The 14,396-nt window shown below is 42.7% G+C and overlaps 1 protein-coding gene across 1 annotated transcript in view; it reads left to right on the top strand.

Moving 5' to 3' along the window:
* Nucleotides 1-14,396, top strand: part of LOC126159435 (voltage-dependent T-type calcium channel subunit alpha-1G-like) — a 633,155-nt gene that overhangs the window by 83,478 nt on the left and 535,281 nt on the right. The window contains exon 2 of the mRNA XM_049916549.1: nt 10,263-10,548. Coding sequence (XP_049772506.1) covers nt 10,263-10,548 — 286 coding nt within the window. The remainder of the gene's footprint in view (nt 1-10,262; nt 10,549-14,396) is intronic.

Here is a 14,396-nt window from a genome sequence, read left to right as displayed (position 1 = left end):
CCACCAACTGCTAACTCCATTCGGCGATGGTATGCGCAGTTTAAAGCTTCTGGATGCCTCTGTAAGGGGAAATCAACGGGTCGGCCTGCAGTGAGCGAAGAAACGGTTGAACGCGTGCGGGCAAGTTTCACGCGTAGCCCGCGGAAGTCGACGAATAAAGCAAGCAGGGAGCTAAACATACCACAGCCGACGGTTTGGAAAATCTTACGGAAAAGGTTAAAGCAGAAGCCTTACCGTTTCGAACTCATTGATGGGGACATGCTGCGCCGAGTGTGGGAGGAACTTTATTATCGGCTTGATGTCTGCCGAATCACTAAAGGGGCACATATCGAACATTTGTGAATGCCTAAAAAAACTTTTTGAGTTTTTGTATGTGTGTGCAAAGCATTGTGAAAATATCTCAAATAATAAAGTTATTGTAGAGCTGTGAAATCGCTTCAATCATTTGTAATAACCCTGTATTTCCGTAAAATACTCCACGCGTAAGGTAAAAAGGCCGTAGACTTCTGTGCTACCATGACTCACCCGATGCACAGTTGACCGGTAGCACAACGCACGTCCGATCTGTCTTTCATTGTAACGATTCCGACGAAAGGTGACTTCGATATGGGCTAACTCAACCGAAAACTTCTGACATCGTTCACCTTTGGCTTGTGATGGCGCTAGTGTCTACTGTGTGTGTGTGTGTGTGTGTGTGTGTGTGTGTGTGTGTGTTATCATTCCTGTGTTTCTCTGAAACCGAGATTTTGAGATTTTAAATTCACTTGCGCAGCGCTTACTTGCTGCAGATAAGCCTAGAAAATTGCGGGGTATGCGCTTCTCCAAATATCGGCGGTTGTCGCCGCAGTCACCCGGCTGCATTTTCGTATGTTATCTGAGCAGGCTGCTATTGGTTTGTTCATCAACTGTTATTTTTGGTTTGAATTTCAAATTGTGAAGCTGTGCTTGAGTTAACATAATCAAATTTTTCAGTTGTGATTGTGACCCGCTGGACAGTTCCACGGTACCTTTTAAGCATGACGCACTTATTTACAAATTATAAATATGCCGATACGCTATTTGTGTACAGGTTTCGTAATGGAGACGCTGCTGCTGCTTGTAGAAACTACGTTGGACTACTTCCTAACCGCACAGTCCCAGATTCGAGAGTCTCTAATCTTTAACTGAAGTGCCTGAGACTGGCGCAGTGCCCAGCAGTCTAATTCATCTGAAAGTCAAATGAACAGAGTGTGGATGAAGTAGAATACACTATTCACATGGCTGAACGCAGTCCTTCCATAAGCATACGCAGAATTTCTGCACGTATTGATGCGCAACTTGCATTAATATGACTACATTACGCATGCACGCTCTCCCCTTATCGTTTACAGCGGATTGGATACCTTCAAGAAGGGCACGAAAGTAGAGGATTCGAGTGTTGTTGACTAACTACAAATCGCCGAATAATCGCATTAATACTCTTTACTGATGAAGCCACTTTCACTCGTGGAGGTTTCAGTAAGACATCTGACTCACATCCGTGACCCGACAAAACCCCCCACGTCTTCGTGAAGTCGTATTTTAAAGAGCACGTCCCTGGAATTGTGCTGTGTGGTGTGATAATCAGTTGACTCGGAGTGTTGCTAAAATCGTTGAGCAGCCACAAGTTGCGAGTAACTTTTTCTTTATTTTTACATGTTTCACTCGATCAGTGCGAGCATCTTCTGAACTGCTGAAACACAATGTGATGCACCACCGCACAATAAGTCACAGAATCAACTTACAATGTAAATACTTACATTATGTAGCCGTAACCACGCGTAACAAATATCAGGCTGCGTATAGCGCCGCTGGAGTGCCAGTATGGCGGAAAGGGCAGCGCATCTGCCTAGCAAGCAGGAGACCTGGGTGCGAATCCTGGCATTGGTACAAACTTTAATTCAGCCTTCATCATTATCATACATGAAGATGAGACCCTATATATGTCAGGAACATAAACTGTGTATGATTGAAACGGAGGAAGTTAGTTGTGTACAGTTAAAGTAAACTCTCCGGTCAGGTACATTCTAAGATTAAACAGCAAGACATATCATTTCTTGTTGCGCGAGTCAAAGCCCTAGCAATACGCGCTTTAGTTGAAACTACCTCATTAAGCTCAATGTAAAACAATGAAATATAAAAAAAAAACGCTACCATCACTAAACTAAGGGAAATAACCGCCGCTTTCTCGGGCGTTCACAGAGGTATGACTGAAAAACATATCTGGTTATTAAAATAATTTTAAAAAAAACGTAGTACAGTTACAAATTAAAATTATAACTGTCGCTTTTACAGGCGTTGATACACATGTGTCGTGTACCGGATGGTTGTAATTACACTTTCCCTACTTAATACGTATTAACACGGAAACTAACAACCGTACGAGGACCAAACTTGGTAGCATAAATGTCACGAATATGGGGAAGAGAAATACTGCAGAATGAATTCAATTAAAACACTTCTAATGTGCTTCTACGGTGCATCATACCATTACATGCCGGTACCGGTACTGCTACGAAAGTGACTCACAATGGCGGCCATCAGTGTCCATAAGAGTTTGTAAGCGCAGTATTGCATTCTGCACAGCAGAACGAAGCATGTAGGTAAGTACGCTGGCTACTTCTCTCGATATGCTGCGCTTCAGATCAGATGTGAATGTTCCCCTGGCAAACCATATCCTTCAGGTAGCCTCACAATCAGAAATAACAGGGTGTGAGATAAGGGGATCGTGCCGGCCAAGCATTTGGAAACGATCGGCTAATAATTTGATCTTTTGCAAATGTGTTTCGGAGAAGCAGGTGAACTTCAAAATGGCTCTGAGCACTATAGGACTTAACTTCTGAGGTCATCAGTCCCCTCGAACTTAGAACTACTTAAACCTAACTAACCTAAGGACATCACACACATCCATGCCCGAGGCAGGATTCGAACCTGCGACCGTAGCGATCACGCGGTTCCAAACTGAAGCGCTTAGAACCGCACGGCCACACCGGCCGGCAGGTGAACTTCACGAGCCATTGCGGTGACCCCATCTTGCATTAAAACTGTTGAGTCCAATGCGTCTCTCTCCTGTGGGGCGGGTATGACATGCTGGCGAAGCACATCGCAGTAACGCTGTCCAGTCACACTGCTCGTCTTTGGTCCTTGAGCGCCAGCCTGCCCAGCGTAGCCCTGAAGCCACCCCATACGGTGACGCTTTCACCATACAGGGGAACTTCATGGATAGTGACTGGAAGTGTAAATCCCCACACCGAGCGAGGTGGCGTAGTGGTAGCACACTGGACTCGCATTCGGGAGGACGACGGTTCGATCCCTTGTCCGGCCATCCTGATTTAGGTTTTCCGTGGTTTCCCTAAATCGCTCCAGACAAATGCTGGGATGGTTGCTTTGAAAGGGCACGGCCGACTTCCTTCTCCATCCTTCTCTAATCCGATGAGACCGATGACCTCGCTGTTTGGTCTCTTCCCCCAAACAACCATGAAAGTCCCCACACTTGGCAATTCTGTGTGTTCATCTCACCCGTCAGAGAAAAATGAGCTTCGTCTGTTCATACGGTGGTCCAGGGCCAGCCCTCGTCAACTTCAGTCCTTGCGAGAAAGTGGACAGCGAACAACACGTCGTTGTGCATCCTGTGCTGGAAACTGCTGTACGATATGGATCTTGTACGGATACCATTTGCGAACGGTTCGAAGCAACTTCCGTACAGTGAACCATGGGATGTCCAACTGTCGTGACACAACGCGCCCACTGACTGACGATCGGGAATTGCGCGCAGATTTGTCTGCCGTAGCAACTGCGATTTCATTAACCACCTGTGGTGCAACCGGTCATCGGTCTCTTCCCGGAGCGACACCCAGTTCTGTAGTTGATTCGAACTTCATCATGCTCCGCACGGCAAACGGAGAAAGAGGACCCTTCCGTAATCCTTTCAGCCAGCGTTATTCTCGAGGGGAAGCCGCAGCATTACTGTTGTTTCGATAATAGAGCTCCACCTGCCGCTTTTGTCCAAGCTCATGTTGAGACGTCAAGTGCACTGCGACTGGTCAGGTGTATGAGGCTGTGAATCACGATGACTGACCACGGCACCTGGTGGCCATAATTGGAACTGGACGGTGGCGCTGTGACGCATCCCATACTCTGGACATTAATGCTACCAAGTTTGCTACTCGTACGGTAATTAGTTTCAGTGTTGTAAAGTGTTAGATAGGGAACGTTTAATTAGAACCATCCGGTATATAACAGTTCACAAATCCATTAAAACTGCCTTATACTAATGCAGATTAGTTATATTATTCAGACATGGTGACATGATTCTCCTTGTGTCTAGAACTATTAAAAACAATATATCGAAAGGAAGGTATTCATTAATAACGTACATCTTTGTTACATATACGTATTTTCGTATACTCATGAAGGAAATGAATTTCAGATTGCATGGAATTTTCATATTTAAACCAGACGGCAATTACGAAACCTATTCGTGTTGGCTCTGCTAACGTCAATAAACGTGGTAAAGAGTCGCCGCCTTTATGGGGATGAGCACATTCCTAAAATTCGTAACTGATTATATATATCTTTTAAATAAACATAAAAATGACATTAAAATTATCCTTTTCTCGGTTGTCGTCTTATGTTTAGCGTATTTGTAAATGCTCAATACAATTATTTACTCGATCATCATGAAACGATATGTCTTGTTGTTATCTCAAAATGTACCTGACCGAAAGGTTTGTGTTAACTGTATACGGACAACTTACTCCATTGTGCTGCAACACCAGGTTTTGAAAGCTTCTATTCCCTTGTTGTATAAACCATTTATCGTCCATGTTTCGTTTCCATATATGTCTACACTCAATACAAATACTTTCAGAAAAGACTTCCTGACGCTTGAATCTATACTCGATGTTAACAAATTTCTCTTCTTCAGAAACGCTTTCCTTGCCATTGCCAGTCTACATTTTATATCCTCTCTACTTCGACCAGTTATCTTCTTCCCAAATAGAAAAACTCATCTACTTTGTGTCTCATTTCCTAATCCAATTCCCTCAGCATCACCCGACTTAATTCGACTACATTCTATTATACTCGTTTTGCTTTTGTTGATGTTCATCTTATATTCTCCTTTCAAGACACAATCAAAAATGTGTGTGTGAAATCTTATGAGACTTAACTGCTAAGGTCATCAGTCTCTAAGCTTACACACTACTTAACCTAATTTATCATAAGGACAAACACACACACATCCATGCCCGAGGGAGGACTCGAACCTCAGCCGGGACCAGCCGCACAGTCCATGACTGCAGCGCCTTAGACCGCTCGGCTAAATGGTTCAAATGGTTCTGAGCACTGTGAGACTTAACATCTGTGGTCATCAGTCCCCTAGAACTTAGAACTACTTAAACCTAACTAACCTAAGGACATCACACACATCCATGCCCGAGGCAGGATTCGAACCTACAACCGTAGCGGTCACGCGGTTCCAGACTGAAGCGCCTAGAACCGCACGGCCACACCGGCCGGCCGCTCGGCTAATCCCGCGCAGCAAGACACTATCCATTCCGTTCAACTGGTGTAGGTCCTTTGTTGTCTCTGACAGAATTACAAAGTCATCGGTAAACCTGAAAGTTTTTATTTCTTCTCCACGGATTTTAGTTCCTACTCCAAACTTTTCTTTTGTTTCCTTTACTGCTTGTTCAGTATACAGATTATATGACGTCGGGGGATAGGCTACAACCCTGATTCACTCCCTTCCCAATCACTGCTTCCCTTCCATGTCCCTCGACTCTTATAACTGCTATCTGCTTTCTGTACAAACTGTAAATATTCTTTCGCTGCCCGTATTTGACCCATGCCACCTTCAGAATTTGAAAGAGAGTATTCCATTCAATACTGTCAAAAGCTTTCTCTAAGTCGACAAATGCTAGAAACATAGGTTTGGCTTTCCTTAATCTATCTTCTGCAATAAGTCGTAGGGTCGGTATTGCCTCGCGTGTTCCATCATTTCTACGGAATCCAAACTGATCTTCATCCAGGTCGGCTTCTAGCAGTTTTTCCATTCGTCTGTAAAGAATTCGTACTAGTATTTCGTAGTATGTATGTTATCCGGTTCTAATTAAATCTGAGAATTTATCTTACTGTATGCTGGGGTAACACATTGCATTTCCACAGTACTGAAGATGCTCGTGCTGTTCGAGTGAAAAAGGTAAAATTAAGTAAAGATCTACATGCAACTTTCGGCTGCTGTACAACTGTAATAGTTACATCAAGTCACGCAGGAAGAATGCAACATATTTCAAATCAACAGGAGTACTGCAAAATTGCTGGTTTGGTCACTAAATAACAAGCCACCAGCTGGTAACCCAATGACTTAATTTTCCGTAGAAGTCTACCACGACAAAAAAATGGTTCAAATGGCTCTGAGCACTATGGGACTTAACATCTATGGTCATCAGTCCCCCAGAACTTAGAACTACTTAAACCTAACTAACCTAAGGACAGCACACAACACCCAGCTCTACCACGACAGCTTTGTTTGTTATATATTGCCCTTGTATAGCTAATCACCAAGATGTTCACGACAGTCTGACGATGGGTTCTACCCGAAACGCTCAAATATAGCCGGTGATTTATCAGCTGGTGGCTTCACGTTTAGTGATCAAAACAGCCATTGTGTGGTACTCCTATTCAGCTGCTCTTCAGTTTTAATTTACAACGCTCGCTGTTCCCCTGCAGACAAATGCCGGAGTTCGCTGGACGCGTTGTGTTTCTGCACCGCCTTGCGGGGCCCCGTTAGCTCGACTTTCTTGAAAACGAGCTTCCAGCATTATTGGAAGAGATTCCTTTGGCTACAAGGAGAGGTATATTCTTTCAGCATGACGGGACCTCTGCACATTCTAGTTGTCAGGTGACACATCACCGAAACCTAATATTCCCTCGAGGATGTAGCGGCAGAAATGTTCACGTTTCTTGACACGTAGTGCCCTGCCTTCACGGTTTGATATTCTTACCCATGGCAAAGGTTGAAAGGCATAGTATGAAGAGAAAAAAAAATTAAGACACGAACTGAATAGCGCTGCTCTCATAAGACAACGTCAAGATCTCAGTTTTCAAGAGAAATCGAAAGCTTCTTGACACTGGAGGTGGAAGTTATGAAAATCAACTTTGACCTTACATGCTTCTGGTTAAAGCCTTCTGTGAATATTTGTTTGGGTTACTATTTAACGATTGCAGAGCAGTAACCAATGAAAATTGTACGTATGTTACATGGAACGTTTTATTCGAAATAGTTTATAGTATCACCTCCCAAAATATTTACATTCTACGTAATCATATACATGAGCAAAAATGCATTGTTTCTGATTATGAGCTATGAAACTCAGAACCAGTAACGACATTAATAACAGTTATTTACCATGACTGGTTGCTATATTTACAAGTTAATCCTGTGTTAAAAGTCTATTACCAGCTCAGATATAAGTAATACTAGTGTTTCAGAATACAACTGCAGTACTTATTCAATAGACACAGCAAAAAGTCTTGTATCTCCAAGCTTTTACTGGTAATAACTGCCGTGACAAAGTTGAAGATTGCACCACTAGACGGCATTTGTGTCATAACATGGGATCATATGTGCTAATTTTAATTCGACGGACTTGAATAAATTTTAGAGATTCAAAGGCTTTGTACCAGCAGCTAAATAGAAAAACGTCATGTAATTATGGAACACATTTATTATTTCCCAAGCTCAATAAATTCTGATCACTGTGTCCTCATACAAACCTATGGAGCATTCTTATTCAGAAAGTGCTATTGGTTTTCTGTACCTGGACAGGCTGTAGTCGCGGCTTGAGCCACAATTACGGAAGAAATGTGATGTTTTTATTTTGCAACATAACTGTACTGCATCTACATCACTTTCACTTTCATGTACGTGATTGTCCGGACACAGAACTTCAGAAAACCCGAAATGAGTGTGCCTTCCATCACAATTCTCTATTTTTAAAATGATTCGTTGTTGCCTGAAACTGTCGATTTTTATTTCCTTTTCCTATTTTCGCGTTACGCTATTTTCCTTTAACTGGATATATTTTTACAACATCGATACATCGCTTTCGGCTAAATTGACAGTATTTGCCATTGCGGATATTTTACAATCAAAGAGTTGACAAATGTATCAGAGTATCTGTAAATGGCCTATGCTGAAACTGTTCAGTAGTACAAAGATAAAAACGTCAACAGTTTCAGGCAGTCAAAATAATAGTAGCAGCTGTGGACCTCGTGTCAAACAAAAACTCTCTTCATTCCCAGTGGTCTCCAGTAAGAGATGATCTAACTCCACACAATTGTAATTTTCGTGCTTCCAACTAACTTTTATAGGATGTCGAATGACCATAACATAATGGGAAGGCTTTTGACTGTAACGTTTCATTTTTCAATACACAATAGCAATTTAGGCACTTGGGGCATTGTCACACGCTTGAATCAGTGCCTTAGTGATTCAGACACGTCTGTCATTATATAAACGTCGAAATATTCTAGAATGGTTTCAGGAAGACCTGGGTGGGATCACCACTTGAGTTGTCAGTGTTCAAGACGTATTCCACGTTCAGAAGAAGAGAATAATGTGTATTAATTTTGATCCGCACACACTGATCCCCGAACAAAAACAACGATGCGTGGACGGCTGCCGCCACTTTATTGAAATGCAAAGCGCGGACAGTTTTTTTCCGGAACAAATCATCACGGGTAGCCATACGACAAAGTGGAGAAATTCACATGAAAGATCAAGGCGTTGACGACAAATCCGACATTCAAGCCAGTGTTCTGCACGAGCTGTACAACATCCCAAAGGAGGACTTTCCTGACAGTTTCATGTCATAAGAACGTTCTAAGCGTTTTACTAGAGGCGAGGGAGACTATGTGGCATTAATACCGGCATTTTAATGTTCCTAAATTTTTATTAGAATAGCAACGTTTTGTACGGACGGGGTACATTTACTGTGCTATGTCATACCGATCACAGTACGACAGTACAGGAAGAGACAGCGATGCAGATTAATAAACAATAAAAGAAACTGCGTGCAAGTAAACTAAAAATAGAAGAGCCTCATTCTGTGCAAAGAAGTACTGACAGTTAACTCGTGCGGTGGTATACTTGAAAACTGAAGATATTCTCTGTACAGGGTGACTCCGTGGTGATGCTACAATCTTTCAAGGATGATGGAGAGTGGTAAATGTATCAGTTTGAGCTAATGGACTCCGCTGGTCTGGAAACGAAGTATCGACAATTGTAAGCGAGAATCGTTGTGATACCTCTGACGGTGTAATATGTGCACTGATAATATTGTTCTTAAGCTTGTAGGGTAGGCAACTTCTAAGGGGTGGTAGCATGGACCAACACAAAAAAAAGATGTATAGTAAATATGGGCACCAAAATGCATACCTTACGAGCTATGATCTCTATTTCATTTCGATACTGTGAAAAACATCTCTTCTACTAAAAGCTCTTTTGGTTTCCACATTTTTCGAAGCGGTAATATGGGCCAAAACAAGAAAAAAAGTCCAGTCGACATGGGCCCTAAAACGCATACCTTACGAGCTACGAGCGCTGTACTAGTACCTGCGAATATAGCGTACCCTACAGTCTCAGCAACAACAGCAGCTGTAATGTATTGGTTCAAATCGTTCAAATGGTTCAAATGGCTCTGAGCACTATGGGATTTAACATGTGAAGTCATCAGTCCCCTAGAACTTAGAACTACTTAAACCTAACTAACCTAAGGAGATCACACGCATCCATTCACGAGGCAGGATTCGAACCTGCGACCGTAGCGGTCGCTTGGTTCCAGACTGATGCGCCTAGAACCGCTCGGCCACTCCGGCCGGCTGTAGTGTATTCGACTGTCAGATGCGTCAGAATGAGTTTCGCCTATAAGCATCGACTCCGTCGTTTCCCGACCACGGTCCCTTACCTCCGATTGATACTTTTACACTTCCCCATCACCCCCGAACCCGAAACTCTGCAACATCATCACGGGCTTAGACGGTATTTTTTTGCTGTGTCTATTGTAGCTACTGTGAAATCGTATATTGAAACAAAGCAGGCAGTTGGTAGTTAGCATAACTGTCCCCAGAGCTGGCACGTCCCACAGACGTGTAAGGAAGTACGGCCGTGATGTGTAGTAGAGCTGTTAAGGCGAGGCGGGGACGAGTGAGTTGAGCGGCTCGGGCGCGGCTGCCGGCAGGGCTGTGGCGCAGTACTACCACAGCGTGGACCAGGAGCGCGACTACATCTGCTCGACGCCCAAGGACTCGGGCATGCACCTCTGCCGGGACCTGCCGCCGCTCGTGCTCGACAGCGGGCTGGTCTGCAACGCGACGGCGCTGCCCAACAGCCCCAACGAGCCCACCAACGCCTCCTGCGTCAACTGGAACCAGTACTACACCGAGTGCCTGCCCTCGCCCTACAACCCCTTCCAGGGCACCATCTCCTTCGACAACATCGGCCTCGCCTGGGTCGCCATCTTCCTCGTAAGTACATAACAACATGGCGGACACTGCCAACCCCGTTTTCTATTGACGCTGTAGATTATTTACTCTGAGGCGACAAAAGTCACGGGATATCTCATAATATAGTGTCGGGCCTTTTTTGCCCGGCGTAGTGTAGAATCTCAACGTGGCAGGGAATCAACTAGCCGCTGGAAGTCCCCTGCAGAAATATTGAGCCACGACGCCTCTCTAGCCGTCCGTAATTGCGAAAGTGTGCAGGATTTTGTGCACGAGCTGACCTCTCGCTTACGTCCCATAAATGTTCGATGAGATCTGGGTGGCATTCTTTCGAATTGTCCGGTATGTTCTTAAACCAATCGCGAACGGGTGTGACCCACTGACATGACATCGTCGTTTGCGCACATGAAGTCCATGCAAGTCTGCAAATGATCTCCAGGTTGCCAAACATAACCATCTCCAGTCAATGATCAGTTGGATCATGTAAACACAGCCTACAACATTATGGAGCCACTATTGTATTGCAGAGTGTCCTCTTGACAACATGGGTCTGCCTTCGTGGGGTCTCCGCCACACTCGAACCCTTGCCAACTGAAATCGAGATTCATCTGACCAGGTCATGTTTTTCCAGTTGTCTAGGGTCCAACCGACATGAGAACATATAGGGTTCAAAATGTTCAAATGTGTGTGAAACCTTATGGGATTTAACTGCTAAGGTCATCAGTCCCTAAGCATACACACTACTTAACCTAAATTATCCTAAGGACAAACACACACACACCCATGCCCGAGGGAGGACTCGAACCTCCGCCGGGACCAGCCGCACAGTCCATGACTGCAGCGCCTCAGACCGCTCGGCTAACATGAGAGGGACTGCAGGCGATGTCGTTTTGTTAGCAAAGGCTCTCTTGTCGGTAATCTCCTGACATAGCGCATTAATGCCAAATTTCGCCACACTGTCCTAACGAATACGTTCGCCGTATGTCCTACAATGATTTATGCTGTTATTTCACGCCGTATTGCTTGTCTATTAGCACCGACAACTCTGCGCAAACGTCGTCGGCCATTCCGTTGTCCGTGGTGAGACAATTCCAGAACTTTGGTATTCTCGGCACACCGCGACAGTGTGAATCTCGGAATACTGAATTCCCTAACGATTTCCGAAATGGAATGTCAGATACTTCTAGTTTCATCTCTCATTCCGCGTTCAAAGTCTGTTTTTCCCGTCGTGCGGTCATAATCACGTCGGAAACATTTTCACGTAAATGACCTGAGTACAAATGGTAGCTCCGCCAATGCACTGTCTTTTTATATGTTGTGTACGCAAAACTACCGCCATCTGTACATATGCATATCGCTATCCCATGACTTTTGTCACCTCAGGTTAGTGTCTAATGTAAGGCATAACAAATCACACATGGTGGGCAACGTGAAAATGGCCCAGAAAACATTTCATGCACCTCAAGATAGGCAACCCAATGTACATCATCCACTCCAGTTTCAGATACTGTAAGTTTGCCTGCCTATCTTAAGGTTCTAACCTAACCTCAATAATGTTAATAACAACAATGTTTAAACACAAGTAAATGTTTGCCATATCTCACTTGTTCGCTGTGAATGATTTTCAGTACTTTAAAAAACAAAACAGACGTTCAGCTGATCAATGCCCGTCACAGATTCTTTGCATACTTATCACAACTAGTTGTCGACTATGGTGATTCCTGCTACATGGGACACATTTTTCGATTCACAATGTTTCCGTCTTTAAATCTGAATGAAAAGTCACGGGAATTTAATTTGCTTTGTCATCAATTTTGTCAATATTTCTTACATTCAATCGACACAATATAATATGTTCAAATGGTATGCGCAGTCGAAGAGAAATTATTCGACTCCCAACTATTCAAACCCACCGAAAGCGGACAAAGATCAGTTAAAAAAGCTATACAAAGACACTACTAGACAATGCGATAAAATTATCTTTGTGTATTTATCATTTACAAATTGGTGTTTTGATTTCATTACGATTAAATTCAAAATTAATGCTAGTGATGATTATGAGAAGTAATAATAATTAGTGTCATTTTTTCAAAAATACAAAATATATTTGACATTTTTAGGGTTACAGTATTACATTGAAAATAACTTTTCTACATACATTTTTCCATTTGTACATACATGAACTATACTCATACCGCGGAAAAGATTTGGACCCAAAATGCAAACAATATGTGGATGAAGAAAAGTTCAAGATATTTGTATTTCGGGATAGAATTATTTAGTCTTAGTCTGATTGTACGAAAAATGACAGAATTTTTGTGGACATGTAGCACAAATGGATGGCGTAAGTTTATTCAAAAACGTCTTCGGGATCGCAAGTATAACTCAAAAATCAAACTGAAATGGCTAGTCGACACCCAGTATCATAGCAGGGAAGTCTCTGTCAAACACTAGCAACCACACGGACCACTAACAGACAGAAGATCGACTCTCATTAAGTTCGCGCCCAAATAACTAACAGCGAGAAGTCTGAAACTCAAAGACGCATGGACACTAGAACGTCAGCAGACGCATGCTGCCAGGATGATGAAGTTTTGACAAGATAAAAACAAGAAGCCTAAAGCTGACTACGGTAGTGGTTGTAAATGTTCTTTAAGGCTAAATGATTTAATAATAACAGTAGAAACAAGTGTCCTTTGGGAACTGCCCACCGGGATCAAATTGATTTAGAGCTGTGCTAGTCCTTGCGTTTGTGAGTTGTGGCGCTACAGTACTGGATGAAAGTATGTAATTCAAGCTTTAGACAGATAAACATTGGAAATGATAGCGTTGAAGTGTTTCAGCAACGACCGCGTGTGTTGTGTATTAGGTTCTTCGGAATTAGGCTAACCTTGGAAGTGACAAATTTAGTCTTTTGGGCCACGGTCAGTTCAAACCTGCTAATGAAAGCGATTTTTTGTGTAAGTTCTGTTCTGTTGAAGAGTACATTTATTTACTCTAAGTAATTAACTCCAGATAACAGTTATTTCGTAATTTCTTCAGTTACTTAGGTCATATTAGAAATTTGTGAGTTAAGCTTAACTTCTAGGCCGCTACAGGTCAGCGATCCGATTTATTCACTGTTATTCAAAATGAAATCAAGTGCAAAAAAGTTTTTCGTTTGCGGTCTTTTGTCATGTATGGCCATTTATTTTTATATGAACACGTTTATCTTGTTTTATTTACTGATATGATCATATATAGGGAGGGAAAATTAAATCAGACTGACAGTTTGTCGGACGCCTTATAATGGAACTGGACAGTGGAACACTTTTGTTTTTAGCATACAACTCTATACATAAAATAGATAAACTACCAGATATCGAACACTTTTCACACATCATTATTTTATGATTTTCTATTGCAAGAATAAAGTTTCGTCTTTCCTTTTATTCGGTGGCATCGAAATTCATGGTTAATGATGATCTCTAAATTGGTAAAAGTGCTTCTGGCAGAACGACTGCTTGATAGTGGCGTAGTTTAGGCAATTATTTATTTTATGCTTCAGCTATTTGGTTATTGGAACGTTTTAACAAATCCCAAGATTATGAAACAAGCATTAGTTGTCTACCTTTATGTCAGCTCTCGTCGTTACAAAATTTAGCTTACCCTCTATGTACTGCTACAAGGCCAAAACATTTCAAAGTTTCTACACAAATCCTTCTTCAAGTAACAGTAGACAGGATCATTTCTTTTGCTAAATTATTTAAGAAAATGTTACTGGAATTTATGGCTCTCTTTGGTGAGTCTGAACTACACATGAACCAGTAAAGTCTTGTTTGCCACCTCAAAATTTCGTCAGTTAAATCATCACAGTGACGTGTGTACATTGT

Source organism: Schistocerca cancellata, chromosome 2 (genome assembly GCF_023864275.1).
Source record: "Schistocerca cancellata isolate TAMUIC-IGC-003103 chromosome 2, iqSchCanc2.1, whole genome shotgun sequence".
Classification (NCBI taxonomy): domain Eukaryota; kingdom Metazoa; phylum Arthropoda; class Insecta; order Orthoptera; family Acrididae; genus Schistocerca; species Schistocerca cancellata.
This window is presented reverse-complemented; position numbering and strand designations above follow the sequence as displayed.